Source organism: Vanellus vanellus (genome assembly GCF_965231255.1).
Source record: "Vanellus vanellus genome assembly, chromosome: 9".
In the NCBI taxonomy this organism is placed as follows: Eukaryota; Metazoa; Chordata; class Aves; order Charadriiformes; family Charadriidae; genus Vanellus; species Vanellus vanellus.
The window spans coordinates 19,686,256-19,700,831 of NC_138914.1; the positions used below are offsets into that span (position 1 = coordinate 19,686,256).

Below are 14,576 nucleotides of genomic sequence, written 5' to 3' on the forward strand. Positions count from 1 at the left end.
TAGGAGCCGAGCAGCAGTGGGTTGCATAAGGAGGTTTATTGGAGAAGGCTGCGTGGCAGGGAGGTGGGAGAGGAGAGGCTGAGCCCGACCAGCACAGCCAAGGGCTGGGAGCAGGGAGAAGGGGTCTTTGCTGGCTTCTCTCCAGTTGCTGGGCTGCACGCAGGGGGAAACTGCCTTGCCAAGCCACGGGCCAGATGCCAGTCACCGCTTCTTTTATGGGTTGTCCGCTCTCCTCGGCTCCCCGGCCATCAGGTTGCAGGCAACCTTGTGCTTCTGCCAGTGCTGCACCTGGCACTCCCTGTGGAGGGAAAGGTCATGGCTCAGGGGTTCTGCCGCAAAGCAGGGTGCCTGCAGCTCGAGTGGGGATGCAGCAGGGCCACATCCATACCTGGGAGCAAAGCAGCGACAAGGCCAAACCCTAGCACCACACTCCTCAGGGCACTGGGGAATGTAGCATGGCTGAGCATTAGCCCAACAGGGAGGTGGATGCAGCCCCCAGTTCCGCGGGCTAAGGGGTTTAACGACACAGCTATAACCAGACCAGATGGTTCAGGACCAGAGAAGATTTAATTTACTGCCACCATCCCAGCTGCCACATCCTAGCCCAGCACCCACACCCACAGAACGATGGGTGCTTTCCTCCCCACTCCTGCTCCGCCAAGGTGCAGGGGAAGGAGGGAGGGTCGCCATGGGAAATGCAGCCCATCGCTGCTGTGGGTGTGGGAACAGGCAGCTCAACACCTGGCAGTGGCGACACAACACTCACCAGCACCTCCTCCACCAGCGTCCTGGTATATCAGCCCCACTGTGAGACTCAGAGAGGTAGGTGGCGAGCGGAGAGCCAGCGGTGCTGGGAAGTAGTGGGACCCCTGGCTTCCCTCGGCCCTTTCACAGCATCCTCTGGTGAGGTCTGTCGTGCTCTGCGGAGCAGCGGGCACTGATGGGGGTGCTGCAGGGGACACTGGGGGGTGGCAGGGCTCCCTTACCGTGTGCAGTACCACTCATTCCGGCAGCGAGAGCACCTCTTGGCTGCCTCCACGCCGCACACCCCGCAGCGGGGCTTGTCGGGGGCCAGAGCCTCTATCATGTCCAGGCTGTAGGTCTGTGCCCACCTGTGGTGGGCAGAAATGGCATGAAGCTGTTCATGGGGAACTGCTGACAACTAGCGAGCTGTCCCTGCTACACCCTGCCACCGAGGGGACATCACCAGTCAGTACCACAGACCCCTCTGTCCTCCCAGTGCTGAGCTCGAGCCCCTGCTAATAGGGATACTGGCTCCACTGCGCATCCTCTGTACATGTGCCAGGGCCTCACCTGCGTGCCTGGAGCTTCAGCTCCTCCTCGGTGGGGCTGAAGACGCGCTTCACCTGGTGCTTGGCGATGGCTTCCCACTTCCCTGCATTTTTCTTGAGGATGTGGTCCCAGATGACAGGAATCTGGTGGGAAAGGCAGAGCGGGAGGAATGGGTGCTCGCAGCCAGACTGAACACGCTGTGGTACAAAGGCATTTGGGGGACAGAGGTGCAGCCAGCCCTGGGCATGAGGAACATGTCCTCCGTCCCCCCAGGGAGGATGAGCGAAGGCAGCACATGCAGAGGTGAAGGCACAGGGAGCAAGGGTTTGCTTTTGGGTAGAGAGAGGGGACAGATCCTCTTGCCATTGAGCATTCAGGTGAAACAAGGCAAAACCTTTGGGGTCCAGTTGGGAGTGAGAGTTCAGCCCCGAGGCCCAGGCTGCCTCACAGAAAGCCCCGGAATCTCAGCGCCCTGTGTGCCGGCAGTGGCGTGAACCCCATGATCTGAAGCCGTTTGCCTTAGCAGATTTTTCCACTCGTCACTTCCCTGAAGACGAACACTCGGGGAAGGGCTGGCCAGCGTGAAAGGGAAAGCGCCAGCCAAGAGCGGCGCGTGGAGTTCAGGCTCTGGAGAGGACGATGCTGCTTCAAACAGCGCTGCCTTCTCCAGCGGAGTAAAAATAGCCAGGCCTGGAAGGGGAGGAGGCTGCTCTGGGAGCAGCCTAACGGAAAAAGGCCTTTTTGAAGCTTGGCTCAGCGACAAGGAGTGAGTTCACCGCTTTCTGGGCAAAGCGGGGAGCCCACGTGTGTGCTTCCAGCTGGCTGCCCCTGCCCACCCGCGGGGCTCAGCCCCAGCCCTTGGCGGAGGCAGGAGCAGCACTGGCACAAAGGCAGAGCTACAGCGAAGGGCAGCAGCCTGGGCGAGGGCTGGATGAGGTCCCCGGCGTGGCAGCTGCCTGTCCCTGCCCCGCTGACACGCTGGCAGTTGAGGCACATGGAGCGAATCCATAACCACCTCCGCCCTGCTGCCATCCTCAGCCCCAACCGCTCGGCTTGATAGTCTGCAGCCTTCCCCAGCCCCAGCTGCCGGCACGGCCATGCCTCCGGCTCAGCCCCAGTCCCGGCACACCACCCTCCACCTGAGCCATGCAGCCAGCCACACTGGGGACGGCACGGTCCCCCTCCGCACAGCCAAAACGGTCACCGCCTGACCTACACATCTGCTCTGGGAAACGGCGTGGGAGCCTCCAGCAGTGGGGAAGAGCCTCTGCTCTCCCAGCTCTTATCAGCTGCCTCTTTACAGATCTGCCCCCACACACACAGTTCCCCCCACCAGCTCACGAGGCGGCTGTAGAAATGCTTTGCTCCAGAGGTTACCACTGCATGGATTAAAAGCCCCAAGGACCCCACACTGTGTGAAGACCCTCAGGGACTCCTGAGCCCCAGACATCAGCTGGGACCAGTTTGACTCCAGCCTCTGCCACCAGACCTTGGCATCCCTCTGTACACAGTGTGCCAAGCAGCGCTGGGCCAAAGGGACTCTTCCATGGGGAGTTGAGATTTCAGCAGGAAAACACTGATAAATGCTAAATAAAGAGTTAACTGTAAAAACAAGCCAGCAGCCACCACCCCAAGGACTCAAGGAAATCTGGAGAGCTGTTTATCACACAGCATTTATGTCTTTAGCTGTGAGACTGCTTGGCCACTGCTGCAGCAGGAGAAGTCCGTGGATGACGCGAGAGCCAACTGTGCCGGCAATGACAGTGTAACAGTGAAATAGGTGCTCGGATGATTTACCTCTCCAGAGGTAAATCACCTCTCCAGAGCTGAGCTTGGTGGGAGGACAAGGGGGTAGAGAGCTGTCAGGCTGAAAGCAGAGTGGCTGGAGAGGTGGAGGAAGAGCCACAGGATACCTGCTCCAGGACGAGATCGGTTTTGGGGGGAGCTGGCTCTGTCACCGCAAGGTGGCTCAAAAATCTCTGCAACTCCACCAGGTTGGGCAGCTGGTCAACGAGGACGTCTGTCAGGAATGCACGGAGCTGCAGTCACAGAGGGAAAAAGAAGAACGAACAGAAAGAGGTCAAGACAAGGGAGCCAGAGCTGGGGAGGCAGCATGGTAAGAGCAGGGATCTGTGGGGCACTGGCAGAGTGACCTATGGGAGTCCCATGGGGTGCACTCACAAACACAAGCTTTGCCTGGAGGTGCCTAGTGCTGGCAAGGTCCTACTCTGTGCAGCAGGGCCCATGGCCTTCATGGTGTAGGCTCCTACCTTGAGGAGCTGGCTCTTGTTGAAGCCATCGAAGTGGTATTTGCGCTGGCATTCGGGGCTGAGCAGGAGGTTGAGGAGGGCAAGCCACACCTGCCCATCAAGTTTGGTCATCTTCACCTGGTCTTCAGGGGGCACCACATGCCACGTGCCATTCTCAAACTTCTTGAGCTTGCCTGAGGGACGGAAGAACACATGGCTCCAGGGAGAGACAGCTCAAAGATGGGGATTCTGGCCTATGCCTACACTCACTTCCTCGCAAGCCCGTCTGCTTCTGTCTGCCTCAGTTTCCCCACCCCTTTGCTCAGCGTAGCAGCCTTCTTGGTACTGAGACAATATATTAGAGAGCATGAAAAGCATAAAGAATACGTATTAAAACAACAGGGCTGCGGCAGGAAATGAAAAATCCCTGTGATATCTCCCTCTGCACTTGGCCAGGAGTGCAGAGCACTGGTAGATGGTGGGGGAGCCCATGCTGCAGCAACAGAGTGGCCAGAGAGGCATGTTTTGGGGTATCAGCACAGCCAATACCTGCTCTTAGGGAGATTCTTCTGCCAGTGAAAGCCAGAAGTAGCATGAATACAACAGAAGTGACAAAACAAGCTCCAGGAGCTACTGTGCTGCTCTGGGGGGTGGAGGAGGATGTAACCCTACATCTGCACAGCCTGGAAATGCCTTTGCACTCTTGTTTCTTTCCAGTCCCTCCCCCAGGGCCCTGGATCAAAGCTGCCTCTGACACCCCGAGAGCACAGGCGGAGAGAAGGGATGCGTTTCCTGGCTGGAGGAAGGAGAAAAGCTCCCACATCCAGCTGGGCTGCTCTCGGCAGGCGCAGAGCCACGTGCTTCCCAGCATCTCTTCCTCCCCTGCCCGTGCTGTGACCCCCATGGTGCAGGATGGGGAGGGGACTGTGGGTTCCCACGCCCCAGGCTGTGCCCCACTGCTGCTCAGAGGCAGGCAGCAGGGAAGCTGGGGGGCTGCAGAGGTGCAGGAGGCAGGGCTGACGGCACAGGTGACAGCTGGTGGGCACAACCTGATCAGAGGCATTCGGCAAGAGCATGGCTCAACCACCAGCAGCTTCTGGGCAATCGGTTTGCTGTGTGGGAGAGCCCATGTCTGGCTCCAGCTCTCAGTGCTGTCCCAGAGAGGTGCATACAGGCTGAGACTGGCACTCTGGTCTATCTGCATTCAGGACCAGACTCCTCAGAGGAGCAGGTGGGGTTGGCAGATGTGCTACACTCCGACTCCTGTCCTGGCTGCAATCAGATCAGACAAGACACAGCCCTGTGTGAGGATCAGCTTTTGGGACCACTGTTGAGTCCTCAGCCCAGCCATGTTGCTTTTGAGCCAAAATGCTTCAGGCAGGGAGCACTAGCGAGAAGCAAGGGCAAGGGGCTGGAGAAGAGGGTAGAGGGGGAGATGCTTTCTGCAAGGGCTCCTGCAGCAGACCTGTCAGTGGATGCAGGTTCCAGCACGCCACCACAGTGCTGCAGGTACCACGAGACACAATAAGTACCTGCTTCCCAGCAGCTCCAGGGACAATGCTCCACCAGCTCGACTAGGAGGCAGGGCAGGTTGTGGGTATTCAGCATCCGTGTCAGCGCGCTCAGGGGCAGACTGGAGATATGACAGAAAGGGTGAAATGGCACTCGCGGACAAATGACAGAACAGATACAAACACTCCCCGAGGCAACTGGGAGAGGCAGGACAAAAACAAAGATCTGGGTTCCCACAAGTACCACAGAGCAGGGTGGAGTGCTGTGCCTCCCAGGGCACAGTGCCACTGCCACCATGGATACAGCCAGCTGCTGAAAGGGGTCCAGATGCCCGCTGTGACCACATAGGAATCTCAATTGGAGAGCTCAGCATGTCCTCTGCTGCTCCTGGGCACTTACCTCTCCACCTGATCAGTAATGAACCGCAGCACGGACAGGGCTTTTAGGGAAATCTCAAACTCCACAGTCTCTGCCTGCTTCTGCAGCTCCTGTGGAGGGACAAGCACAGCCTTGGGATTTCAGGCCTCATTTCCCAGAAGCTGCAGGGAGCCAGCCTGTTGGCTGCACATCGATAACCACAGACTGGGGAGAAAACTAGAGCCCTGCAAAACAAACTCTGTTTCTCATCTCGACCATGCCAGTGCTGCCTGTTTGCCAGGGCAGCCACAGGAGTGCTTGCAGCCCACTGTTGCTCGTCCCTCATCTCCCTACCCCTAACACATCATGGGTGGCTACCAGCAGCAATGCCCCTGCACAGGGACACCTCCTGAAAGAGGACAGTCCCAGACTGCTCCTCTCACCCTTTCTGGGATCATCTTGTGGCCCATAAGACATGTGAGGCTGAGGGAGGGGGGAGCTGCATGATCAGCAAAGGATCTGGAGGAGGAGGGAGAAACTTGGCCCTGACAGAGCTGCAGTCCTACATCCACCCTGCCTGGATCTGCCTCTCTCCTCCAGCTTGCGTACAGCCAGCTAGAATATCTGCCTGTGGTTACCCCAGCCTGCAGCTACACCACTGTCTCCAGCCACTCGGCCTCCTTCCCTTCCCAGGCAGTGTGGACACCCTGTACATCCCCCACTCACTCAGGCTGACAGTCTGACCCCTCCTCTGACTCAGCCTCTTTCAAGACCATGGGGATGGCTAGGCTGAGATCTGCCAAGTCCTCCTCCCTGGCCCAGGCAGAGCTTCTCCTCTCCAATCCCAGATGCTCAGCAGCTCACATCTTTGAGTGCAGAGCACTGACCTCAGCAACTGCTGTTCCTCTAAAGCGCAACTGCAACTGTTTCCTTCCAAATTCCTGCAGTGAGAAGCCCTGCACTCCCCATGCCGGCGCCCCACACACTACTAAGAAAGGCTTTCGGGCTCTTTCCCCCCACCTCCCTCTTCAAACTTCCCCAGTGAGGCCGCTTCCTATAGCTCCTCCGGGTACCCAGACCTCATCTGTGCTGCCCTCAGACAGGAACTGGTTTTTGCCTGTGCTTCTGAGGGACAGCAGAACAGGCCCTGCTCCAGTGTTTACCACCATACACAGTCACAAAGGACAGCAGGCTCCACAACACAGGAGAGGGCAGGAACAGTTTTTTAGTAGGGTATTATTGTATGCAGAGTCAGGAGGCACTGGAATGAATCAGAGGAAACCAGGCTCCTTGGGAGATGAATGCTTTTTTAAACCCTATTGGCTAGAAAAGGTCTTTTTTTTTTTTTCCTTAAGCCATGTCGAAGCGCTAACAGAGACACCTCTTTCCCCTCCCAGCTGGGAAAACATTTCCTGGAAAACAGCCCTATTGTGCTCTGGAGCCCTCCACTTCCTTCCCTTTTCTGGAAGAGGAGCACGTGCTCAGGCAGTAAGCCAAAGGATGGAGGCGACATGGGGAGGTACGGCCAAGCTTGCAGGCTATCACTTTAACCCTGCTTCTCCAGATGCTTCTCCTGATGTGCGCAGTTTAAGGAGGAAACTTGAGGTGCTGAGAAGCAAAGTCCCAGAAGCAAAGAGAGCTCCCACACCAGGAAGGTGTGGGCGTGTGTGTGTAGCAGCCCTGAAACACCTGACTGGGAACAGCTCCAGAGAGGACGTAGTTCTCAGAGAGCCAAGGAAGTTGGGGGAAACACATTAGGACAATTCCTAGTCATATCAGACTTTGCTTTAGGGAGGGATCCCTCTCATAGTTAACCCTGGCTAGCTCCAGCGGCAGCCTGAGCTAAGGTGGTTTCACAAGCTCCAGGCAGACATACCCATGCAGTTTTTAAGAGCAAACGGCCAAAAACCCTTTACTGAATATTTTGCTTAACTGTCAAGTCTCCACTGTCCCCCCACTTAGAACGCCAGCTCAAATCTTGTCCTGCAGGAAACCTCAAGCTGGTACTGTCACAAGAGAGGGCAGAATCGCTGCTGCGGGGTGGAGGGAGGTGGGTGCAGCCACTGGCCCAGCCAAGCTGCTGGCGTGGATGAGCACCAGCACCAGATGCCCTCCAAGATGGGCAGGAGGTGCTGGGGTTGCAGCCAAGGGGTTCTCCACAGGAAGCCCCCCCCCCCATGCCTCTTCAGGGTGCCCACATCCTCCACATCACACGTACCCCCAGTGAGCTAGGGGACTTTCTCCTCACCTGCATGGATGAGGGACTGGCCAGATCCTCAGAACGAAGCTCTGTTGGGGTCACTGTCTGTCCATTGGCGGTCTGAGCTGCGAGCAGGGTCAGTTTCCGGTGGCAATAATCAATTAAATCCAGAATGCTGTCCTCTGCTGAGTCGCAGATCTCCTTCACAATGACAAAAGGGCCTCTTCACAGAGGGCCAGCCCCCATAGCTGTGGCTTTCCACCCCCAGGGGCTTTACACTGAAAAAAAGCTGAACCTGCCTCTTACCTTGTAAAAAAACATGGTCTCCAAGAGGTTAATGATGGAGGCTTCATGATGCAGCTGAGGAAGGAAAATGGCAAGAGTGAGGTAACAGCAGAATGGTCACCAGCACTGAGGACACAGGCAATGGGACTGGGAAAAGGGCTCTTCTAAGAAGCTACTTACGTAGTTGTGGCCAAATGCAAGTCCAAGAGCCAAATACAAATGAGGTAATCTTTAAAACAACTCCAGTTCGTACAGTTCATACTAATATTTATGTTAACATGCCTATGACACTATAACACACTGATAGAGAACCACGCTTCCTGGCAAACAGGGCTCTGTCTCTGATAGTTCAGTCACAGAACAACCATAGCCCTCGGGCAAGCTGCAGCCCCTGGCCCTAGCACAGAGCCACTGCCTGAGATGTGAGAGTGCTCTGCATGGCTGCACTGCTCTCAGCCCCCTGGGACTGGGACAGACAGCCTTGTCCCGAGACTGGGAACCATGAGATAACTGTCTCAAGGCAATGCTGCGACAAATGGCTTCCCAGGGAGGATACCACTTTGCTCCAGCAAGGTGTTACCCTGGACTGAAAATGGGCTAAAACTTCCAAGCCTTGGGCAGATTGCCCTTAGGCCAAGGGCTGCATCCCTCCAAAGGGAAACCAAGTTCCCGAGATTGCTCCCTTGCCAAGAATGGCCCAAGGGACTGCTGCTCCCAGAAGCTCAGTAAGAAAAAGCTACATTTTTCTTAACCCAGAGGCACATAACCTTGGAGACCCCTCCGGTTACAGATGCCAGAGAAAACCAGTGCTCAGAGGGGGGCAAATACCCCAGGGGCACTGCTGCCTGGGAGCAAGGGTAGCACTGAGTTGCTGGGAGCTGCAAGCCAGGAGCACAGCTACCTCCAGGAGTGGCATTTGCTGCATCCAGCAGCTCTGGCAAGCCCCTGTGTGGGATTAGGCAGGGGCGCAGCCCTCCACAGAGCTGAGCTCCCCTGGCAGTAGGTCCCTGTCCCTCCCGGGAACGAGGACATGTGCTTGTCGCTCGTAGCTTTGTGAAACCAGGTGCTTCCCACTGTCACGCTGTCCACTGCAGCTTCTCAGCTTGGCAAGATATAAAAACCCAGCTCCGAGATCTTCAGGGTGAGATTTATTTTTAAGCATAGAGGTTCCAATCCAATTTCCGGGCTCGTTCCCACTGCCCTTTCTACTCACCACCACATAGATGGGGAAGGTGCTTCTTGGCTTGAAGTCCTCCAGCCGGCACAGCACAGGAAAGATCTTGTGCTTCCAGATCTCCACAGAGATCAGCTCCCCAATGAGAACAGGAACCTAGACAGGGAAGGGACAGGAGAGTGAAGCTGTCCAGACCAGTGCCAGAGCAGGAACCAGTTTTACTGCTAATGCTCAGGTGCACAGACTTCAGTCATCCCGCGGAGGAGGGTGGCCTTGGGGCACACAGTCTGTATTCACCCAGCTCAGGAATCAACAGCTTTTCCCCAAGATACCAGAGGGCAGAGAGCTCCTGGGGTTGCAAAGCAGGAAGATGACCCCAAGGAGCTGGGCAGGTCCAGGGCACCATATGTCCTGGTGCAGCCCGGCACATTCTGGGACTGAGAGACCTTGGATATAAGGCAGAGATCTGCAACCAGAGAGGGGCCGGTGCACAAGAGACCAAAACAACCTCCAGAGAGGAACCAGAGACCAGCAAGCAGAAATACCACAGCTTGACCTTTAATTATTTTTTTTTATAAAGCAACAAACCATCAAACATCTTTGTCAGAGATACAGCAGATTCATTACCATTTTATTCCAAAATTGCACATTGTCCACAAAACAACCCCAGCTCAAGGCTAAAGGCCTGGCACTGGGGATCTCCCCCACATCTGAGGAGGCTCACCTTGGCGTAGGTGACCAGCAGCTCAGTGAGGAGCTGCTCCTGGCCTGCAGAAGCGCTCAGGATGGCATGCATATTAAGCTTCTCCACGCACTCGTGCTGCCGAAGCCATCTGCAGGGCAGCCAGCAAAGACATCAGTGCCAGAGACCTGCGGCCACTGGCTTCAGGGCTCCACTGCGCTCCTGGAGAGGGTCCCTCATTCAGGGAAACCTGCTCCCAGCACCCCTATCCCCAGGAAACGCCTCAAGTCTGCCAGGCACCCCCAAGCCCCACGCTGCCCTCTGAGCCTGCACTCCCTGGGGCAGCAGCTCCACCCACAGCAGCCCCAACCCCACTCTCTCCTGCCTGCCCCCAGCAACACCCACCATGAGACACCCCACTGGGGACAACCCAAAACCTGGGGTCCTCTTCTCCATCACTCCTACCTGCGCAGACCCTCTGGAGACATCCCAGGTCTGGATCTCTCCTTGCCTCCCCACCCCACATGGACTCTCTTCTCTTTCCACCCCTTCCCAGAGGGCTGCAGAATTAGGGTCCCTCCTCTCTCCCCACCCCACCTTGACCCTCTGGGGTCACCTTAAAACTGAGCCCCCTCCTCTCTAACCTAGACCTTCTGGGGACCCCTCCTTATCCCCACCCAGACCCTCGTGCGACACCCCAAAATAGGGACCCCTCCTCTCCCCCCAGCTCACACAGCCCCAACGGGGACAAGCCAAATTTCGAGCCCCTTCTTTGCATTCCCCCACTCAGACCCTCTGGGGACACCCCAGAACCGGGGCCCTCCCCCCCTCCAGACCCCATCCCCAACAAAGCCGCCCGTCCCTCCCCATCCCTCGCACCCCTGCCCGCCGGTATCCCGTAGCTCGGTGCCCTGCAACGCCCGCACCAGCGCCTCGGCCTCGGCGGGCAGCAGCGGCGCCGGCCCTGCCATGGCGGCGGCGGCGGCGTCGCTATGGCAACGGGGAGCGCTGACGGAGTCTCTACTGCCACCCGGCGGCACGGAGGGCCCTCCGCCCTCCACGGCGGCGGGGAGGAACCTCTACCGCCCCCTGGCGGCGCGGAGGAGCGACGGCGGCCGGCGGGGGGACACGGGGACACACACGGGGAGACGCGTGGGGGGATACAGGGACCCCGGTGCGGACCACGGCCGGCCCGGCTGCCGTCCCCGCCGTCACTTCCAGCACACGATGATGTTGGGGTCGTTCTCCAGGCGCTCATCCAGCTCCTTGTAACTCATACCTGGGAGGGGGGGGCGAAAGGCAGCGGAGTGTTGGTGGGGCGTCCGGCAGCGGTGTCGGGGCGCTGGCTGTGTCCTCCACCTCCTCTCCCCGGCTGAGTGGGATTAGCAGCCCAGTTCAGCGCAGAGCCCAGCACAGAGTCCCGTCTCCCTGCGGTTTGCAGGCTCCCAAAGGGGTGAGGCAGACCCCACAACCAGCCTGCAGCCCTGGGCACGCAGGCAGCCTCCTGCCTCCCACCAGCCCCGAGAGCTGCACGAAGGAGCCCGGATCCTCACCAGTCTTGCAGCAGATCTCATCGTAGCTGTGGCAGCCCGTATACAGCCGGGCTGGGTGGCTCCGCTCGTCCCGGGCGACCTTGACAGGGTATTTCTGGAGCCGCCGGATAAGGCCCTTCATCAAGCCAAACTGGATGAGCCTCCTGGAGACGAGGGAAGAGATGGGGACCATGATGCTGAGGTCTCAAAACACCCCAGCTCCCCCCATTCCCTTCTGGCTCCACCATACCACACCACTGCCTCAGTTTCCCCATCTGCAGGGGTTGGGTATTCCCTCCTCACCCCCCCCTCCCCACTCGCCCTCGCCACCCCCAGTGTCACTGCTGCCCTTGGGGACTAAGCAGGAGGGGTGCTGGCTCTGACCTCTCATCCACCCTCTGAAGCTGCAGGGTGTAGCGGGAGATGAGGTCTCGCACCGTCGTGCCAGGGCTCAGCCCGCAGTACAGCTGGAAGACGTCCCTGAGGCTGGCTCGCTTGTGTCCTGCGGGGACAAGTCACCAGTCAGCCGCCTTCTCCCTCTGCCTCTGCCAGCAGCCCAGTGCAGGGTCACCGTACCTTGTTTGGTGACGTAGGACAGACACTCTTCCTGGAGGCACTTGTCATCCACCAGGTCCTGCACCTTCGGCGTGGTGCAGTAGACGTTGGAGTACTGGAGGGCAAAGGAACAGAAGCTCTGCTCGGCCACGGCTCCGAGAGACAGACCCGCCCTGCTCTGAACCCCGTTGTCCCCACTACATGGCCACCCTGATGGCACAGCCACACAAATCCCACTCCTGGCCCCACACTCTGTGGCATGACCTACCTGGAGTATGGAGACGAGTGTGACAACCCCGTAGTACCTGCAGAGGGACAGGGAAATGTGAGAGATGCTCTCTGCCAGCACCCACCACCCCTCCGGCGGGCTGGCCAGGCCCCCTTCCACACACTCACAGCAGGTTTTGCACGGCAATGCGCACCAAGTTCAGCTCCACGTCAGCTTCTGCAGAAATCTTCTGGACGTGCCGAAAGCCGTCGATGTAGGGCAGGATCTAGGAGGGGAGGAGGACAGAGCTAAGAGGGGAGACAGCAGAGAGACCCAAGGCATCACCCCGAAGCCCAAGAAACTCCCCTGCGTCTGGGAGCACACTGGGACAGGTGGGATTCATCCCCAGCAGCATTTTATCCTTGTGTTGGGTGAATGGGTTACTCGCCGGCCCAAGCACAAAGACAAGAGGAGCACCAAACCATGCTCATTAACATGGTGATCTCCAGACAGCCCAACTCCCCTCTTCCCCCAGGCAGGCTGGAAACAGATCTCATTCAAAGAATACAGACCTGCTGCGTGGTGAGATCCCACTGGGAGTTGAAGAAGTCATCCTTATCTTGGGTGAAGACAGGGACGTCGTACTCCTGCACGATGGGGGGGTCTGGGCGCTGCTCGATCACCTTCAGGTGGATGGTGTTTGACTCATCTGGCCAGGGAAGGGGGAGCACTCAGGTTCCACAGAAACCTCCGATCCCTCTAGAGCTCATGACCATCAGCCCCAGGACACCACCATGCCTTGTGGAGGAAGGTGTTTGCAGCCCATAACCACATCCCTCCCAGCCCTTCGAGCCACCCAGGGCAAGGCCAGCTCAGCTGCCCTCCAGCTCCAAGCATGGACAGGAGCAGCATAGGCAGAGCTGATCCAAGCAGAGGATGGCCCAGCTGCCTCCCAGCACCACCCTGTCCCGCTCCTGCCATCGCTGCCAGGCTGGGGACAGCATGGCCGCCGTACCTATGGGCAGGGTGCACCTTCCTTTGGCATTCAGCTCCTCCAGCAGGATGGTCATGATGGGAACCAGCTTCTGTTTACTCTCCTCGTTGGAAATGAAGCCACTTTCCAGCTAAAGAGAGCAGGAAATCGAGTCAGCTCCTCCCCACAGGATTACTGGCTAGAGGTACCACAAGTCTCTGCTCCCACCCTCCCTCAAACTTCAAGTGAAACCAGCACAATCCCCTCCTCACTGTAAACCTGGCCCCTACCCCAGCAATGCCCAGTGACCTACACCGTGCACCAGGACACTGGTGACTCTGTGGGGCGGATCATGAGGCAGGCAGCCTCCGCTCGCATTGGCTCAGGCCTCACCTCGAGGGTGGTGAGGTAGCCAGCCAGCTTCTTCACTATGGGTTCCAGCGCACAGGCCTTGGCTCTGGCATCGCACACGAAGCCCAGGTTGAAGAGCAGGGCGTTTCGGCTGTACTTCTTGTGCTCTATACAGACGGGGCAGCCGATCAGCTTCTTCTCCATGGCTGTCCTGTGGGAAGACAAGTATAACCTGCACCTATGCCCTCAGGGAGGCCTGAGCCCCATACAAGGCTCTTTCCCTGTTGGCTCTGGAGGTGGGGGCTTCTCTGCTTGGCAGGAAAAACGATGTCTAATCCCCAAATGCTCAGAGTGCAAAACAGACAGTCTGAAAGAAGTGCGTGGGGGGGAAAGAGTAAAGTATCAGAGAAAACAGTCTCCTTTCAAAACCAGCAGGGCTCTCAAGACTCATTTGAATTTCATGGATTTGAGGCTGGCAGAGAACCACATGCAGGACCAGCCACCCCCAGAATCAGGTACGCAACCCTCCTGCACAGGTAACTGCGGGCATCGTAATGAACCTGCTGACCACTGGGACAGAAATCCACGTGACCCAGAGCTGAGAGCTGGCACTGTCACATCACCAATCTGTCGTCTCCTGCTGGTGGAGACCTGCCCAGTTGCGGTGAGGTCAGCGGATCCCACGGAAAAGAAAAACACTTGCCAACACTCACACGGTGATCAGCTTGTTCTGCAGCTCGGGCTTCGTGATGACATACACCTGGATGGTGTCAAAGAGCTCCCGAGAGATGAAGTCCTCCGGCACCTGCAGCAGCACAGAAGGCCCCGCTCCAGTCTCACCCGCCTGCCCAGCCCCGGGCCCCCACCAGCCCTACGGCCTCCACCCGTGCCTCCACCACGTTCTCCCCTGTGGGTGCTCCAGGGCCCCAGGGCCCCAGCCCCCCAGCGGGAAGGTGTTCCCGGGCTCCGGTTCCCCGCCAGGGCCCTGCCCCGGTACCAGCCCCCGGTAGGCGCTCTCAGGCCCCGCTTCCCCTTCGGGCCCAGGCGCAGACTGCCCCCCCCCCCCACCTGGTAGGTGATTTTAGGCCCCAGCGTGGGGTGGAACTCGCTGAAGAAGACGCACTCGATCCTGCCGCCCATGGCGGCCCGCTCGGGCCCCGGACCGCCTCCGGTGCTGCGGCGGTGGGGGAGAGCCGCGCAACGCG

At 58.4% G+C, this 14,576-nt stretch overlaps 2 protein-coding genes across 2 annotated transcripts; both read right to left on the bottom strand.

Moving 5' to 3' along the window:
* Positions 1–24: 24 nt before the first annotated feature.
* On the bottom strand, positions 25–10,747 carry ZMYND10 (zinc finger MYND-type containing 10). The gene is made up of 12 exons (XM_082487863.1): positions 10,632–10,747; positions 9,795–9,903; positions 9,110–9,226; positions 7,918–7,971; positions 7,660–7,812; positions 5,454–5,542; positions 5,075–5,175; positions 3,564–3,736; positions 3,207–3,332; positions 1,315–1,436; positions 987–1,112; positions 25–298 (listed from the first exon to the last, which is right to left on the bottom strand). The coding sequence occupies exons 1-12, from the start codon at positions 10,721–10,723 to the stop codon at positions 214–216; spliced, it is 1,347 nt and encodes a 448-aa protein (XP_082343989.1). The 5' UTR covers positions 10,724–10,747; the 3' UTR covers positions 25–213.
* Positions 10,748–10,899: 152 nt separating this feature from the next.
* On the bottom strand, positions 10,900–14,548 carry NPRL2 (NPR2 like, GATOR1 complex subunit). Its single transcript, XM_082487864.1, has 11 exons — positions 14,440–14,548; positions 14,085–14,176; positions 13,414–13,582; positions 13,063–13,171; positions 12,620–12,756; positions 12,236–12,333; positions 12,108–12,144; positions 11,861–11,954; positions 11,669–11,786; positions 11,306–11,448; positions 10,900–11,031 (listed from the first exon to the last, which is right to left on the bottom strand). Exons 1-11 carry the CDS (start codon positions 14,509–14,511, stop codon positions 10,964–10,966), a joined length of 1,137 nt encoding a protein of 378 aa, XP_082343990.1. The 5' UTR covers positions 14,512–14,548; the 3' UTR covers positions 10,900–10,963.
* Positions 14,549–14,576: the final 28 nt, after the last annotated feature.

Coding starts and splice junctions, on each gene's coding strand:
- ZMYND10 (XM_082487863.1), bottom strand. CDS start 10,723: ATGGCAGGGCCGGCGCCGCTGCTGCCCGCCGAGGCCGAGGCGCTGGTG. Junction 9,227..9,794: donor TGCTGGTCACCTACGCCAAG/GTGAGCCTCCTC, acceptor TTCCCTGTCTAG/GTTCCTGTTCTCATTGGGGA. Junction 299..986: donor AATGAGTGGTACTGCACACG/GTAAGGGAGCCC, acceptor TTCCCTCCACAG/GGAGTGCCAGGTGCAGCACT.
- NPRL2 (XM_082487864.1), bottom strand. CDS start 14,511: ATGGGCGGCAGGATCGAGTGCGTCTTCTTCAGCGAGTTCCACCCCACG. Junction 12,145..12,235: donor ATTGCCGTGCAAAACCTGCT/GTGAGTGTGTGG, acceptor GTCCCTCTGCAG/GTACTACGGGGTTGTCACAC. Junction 11,032..11,305: donor TGAGATCTGCTGCAAGACTG/GTGAGGATCCGG, acceptor CCCCCCTCCCAG/GTATGAGTTACAAGGAGCTG.